This window comes from Sinocyclocheilus anshuiensis, unplaced genomic scaffold (assembly GCF_001515605.1).
Source record: "Sinocyclocheilus anshuiensis isolate Anshui unplaced genomic scaffold, SAMN03320099.WGS_v1.1 scaffold466, whole genome shotgun sequence".
Classification (NCBI taxonomy): Eukaryota; Metazoa; Chordata; class Actinopteri; order Cypriniformes; family Cyprinidae; genus Sinocyclocheilus; species Sinocyclocheilus anshuiensis.
In genome coordinates, this window is record NW_015544159.1 from 1,379,346 (window position 1) to 1,382,638 (window position 3,293).

The following is a 3,293-nucleotide window of genomic DNA, read 5'->3' on the forward strand; positions in this document are numbered from 1 at the left end:
CTCCATAAAATGTGCTGCACACATCTGAATATTTGGGTTAAACTGTTCTGGAACAGTGTTGTAAATACAACTAAACCACTGATTTCTAGTCGTGTCCTCTTTTGGAAGACCAAACAAAGTAGTTTCGCTTTCACAACGAAACACACAGTGACTCCACAACATGGCAGCGGCGGCAAAAGAGAGAATAAAAGTTACGCCTTCTTTCTTTGCTTGAACATTTGGGTGGCGTTATGCAAATCTTCCCACATCGTGACGTAGACATGTGGGGGCGTGTTAGAATGAACCGTTTTAGGTAGGCGTGGTTGACTCTTAACTTTTATAAAGAATATCTCTTTGGATTTGAGACTTTAGTCTTTGCAACTTTACAGATCTTCTTTATGCACCAAGAGCTTGAAACACTCCAAAGAGAGAGGAAAAATTGAAATCGCATCATATGACCCCTTTAAACAAGAATGATAAAGAGGGAAGTTGTAGACACAAAAAAAAAAGCACCAAAAAAATCACAAATAATTGTAATAGAGCAGTCTGTCGCTTTTAGCGGTCTCCATCATATTTATGTTTGACTTCGCCTACCGCTTCTTTTTTGCATTCGTGTATCGTGATGCACGAGATGTGAAATGTATTTGGATTAGGACTGGTGTACTAGAGGATATATTTATGATTCCGCATGCCTACAAGAGTTCCCAGCCAGACTCATTAATCACATCGGACACATTATAAAAACTTCAAGCTACAAGAGTAGAGAGGCAGATCATGTTGCTGTCTACCTCTATTCCCAATAACATTCTCAAGTAAATCATAATTTCATATCTACTGTCATCTTGGCTTTGATTTTCATTAGTCTTCACTCTTAGTTTTCTGGAAGGTACTGATCTAATGGAATGTGGAGCATTACAGAAAAAGTACATTTTCATTAGGATCACGTGCATTATCCACAATTTGTTCCCTATTTGCCTCATTGTGTGTATTCACTCATGCAAGAGTTCATAGCTGGCCATTCTTTCAGCTACATGCACTTTTATCATGCTGATTGTCTACTAACAATAAGAGACTTTTACTTTAAACTGTCTTGGAAAATTTACAAATTTGATTGTTTTACCATTGACTAAGACACAGATTTCAAGTCGTGATAAATTCATAATGAAACTGAAGTAGTGACAGATCTTTTATTCTGGATTGTGATGTATATTTGAGCGTAACAGAAAAATGTTAAAATAAAATAAAATAAACATGCATGGATGAATTGTTGACGAGATCGATAACATGCTTTTCGAAAATTTACATTTCATGCCGACTTTAAAATATGACATTACACTCTAATATTATTATTATTATTATTTTATAAACCATGACAATCAAAACAAAGAGCGACATAACCCATTTTAATAGTTATGGTGTGAAAATTATTTGTGCTTATTTATCCAAGTTGAGACATCATTTCCAACATAACCCCAATTTTTGCATGTTTGATCATTTTGATTAATTCAATGTCAGTGAAGAGCATTCTTGACATCAAAAAACAAAGTAAATATTGTGTGCCAAGCTATATATTTGTAAAAGTGTGTTATGAATACGGTTATGAATATTTATATTTAAATGCTAACAATTAAATTAGCCTTAGCAAGACAAATGAATCATTTTATTGAAAAGGCATTATTGTATATAATAATGCAATTTCTATCACATATTGAATGGTGATTTGAGATGTGTTGGAAATGTGTTCGTGATGGTTGAAAAAATTAAGTTAAAAATAAACCCATGAGTTTTAAAAGTGTGTTTTGAGTGAGTATATTTCATACAAGCCCATAGGGTTAAAAGTGTCCGTATGAAGAAACAGTCATCTATTGTGAACAAAACCACATTTTTTGTAACAGTGGTTCACAGGAAGGAAACTTTTCTTTTTGTTTCATGATGTCATGCATGAGTCAATTTCAGTTTGTCTTGGATAACAGATAAAGCCTGCAGGAAACGGTTATTATTATTAACAGTTACAGAAAAAGACAGGAATGTTTAAAGTAGAAGTACAAACAGATAATTAATCAGTCTGATTCTACTAACCTGTATCACTTCCTCCTTTCCCTCAGACTCATCCTACCCTATGAGAGGTTTACTAAAGGAGAGGAGGACAAACCCCTTCCGCCTGTCAAACCCCGCAAACAGGAGGGCAGTGCCCAGGAGGTCGTTGTAAAAACAAAGATGACGGCCGTTAAGCGGCCAAAGGACGAACAAAAACCTCGGAGAGAAAAGGACGCTTCAGCTGAAGTTCCAGAGCTGGTCAGTCTTTCATTGTGTCCTTGTAGCTTGTTTTGAAGCAACACACAAACTTACAGAAAAAGTGACTAGCACCAAAATTGGCCTTAGGTACATTACCCATTTGGAATAATAAAATTTTTATTTTATTTTAATTTCTCTTATGCTCATCAAGGCTGTATTTCTTTGCTATAATATTAGACAATTCAAAATAACTGTTTTCTATGTTAATATATTACAAAATGTAATATATTCCTGTGATGGCAAAGCTGAATGTTCAGCATCATTACATCATTACGTTACATCATTCTACAGAAATTAGAGATGCACCGATCGATCGGCCAGGGATCGGAATCGGACGATTTTCCTCATGATCATCCCGGATCGGTGATCGGTCTCACTTCTTTCCGATTCCGAGCCGATCCGTTTTGTTACCAACGGCACAGGCAATAACATCAGCCGTGCATTCTCGCTCTCATCTCTCCGACGACCCCTTCTCTCTCACACAAGTCTCATTTGCTCCGGTTAAATAGTGCTTGTATTGCGCATTATTTTAGTAATTCCCGCAGGTTTCACACTTACACCAAAAGCGCGCGCACCATCACTGATCTATATTAGTGGAGCGCACAAACCGCGCTCAGTCTCAAACAGCTTGTGACCCACAAATACCAAAATGAGTGGCTAACTGCGTTAAAACGTTCAAATACATACACAATTATGTCAAAATGTCCGTTTTGGCAAGTATCCAGTTAAACACAGTCAGTTTTGGAACGTTAAATATTTGAGAAAGATGCGAACTCTCCCCGGTGCAGAGGATCTCTTTTCTCGGCATGGTGCTGGACTCGGTCAACCTCTCAGCGCGTCTCTCAGTAGAGCGTGCGCAGTCGATGCTGAACTGCCTGGGGTCCTTCCAGGGCAAGACGGCGGTTCCACTGAAACAATTTCAGAGGCTCCTGGGGCATATGGCACCCGCAGCCGCTGTCACGCCGCTCGGGTTGCTTCATATGAGACCGCTTCAGCATTGGCTTCACGACCGGGTCCCG

General features: G+C 38.2%; 1 protein-coding gene across 1 annotated transcript in view; it reads left to right on the forward strand.

Annotated features, from left to right (window-relative positions):
* The window catches only part of LOC107695542 (AT-rich interactive domain-containing protein 5B-like), a 131,433-nt gene that overhangs the window by 118,603 nt on the left and 9,537 nt on the right, over window positions 1-3,293 (forward strand). Inside the window, exon 9 of the mRNA XM_016495515.1 lies at window positions 2,085-2,274. Within this exon, the coding sequence (XP_016351001.1) occupies window positions 2,085-2,274 (190 nt within the window). The remainder of the gene's footprint in view (window positions 1-2,084; window positions 2,275-3,293) is intronic.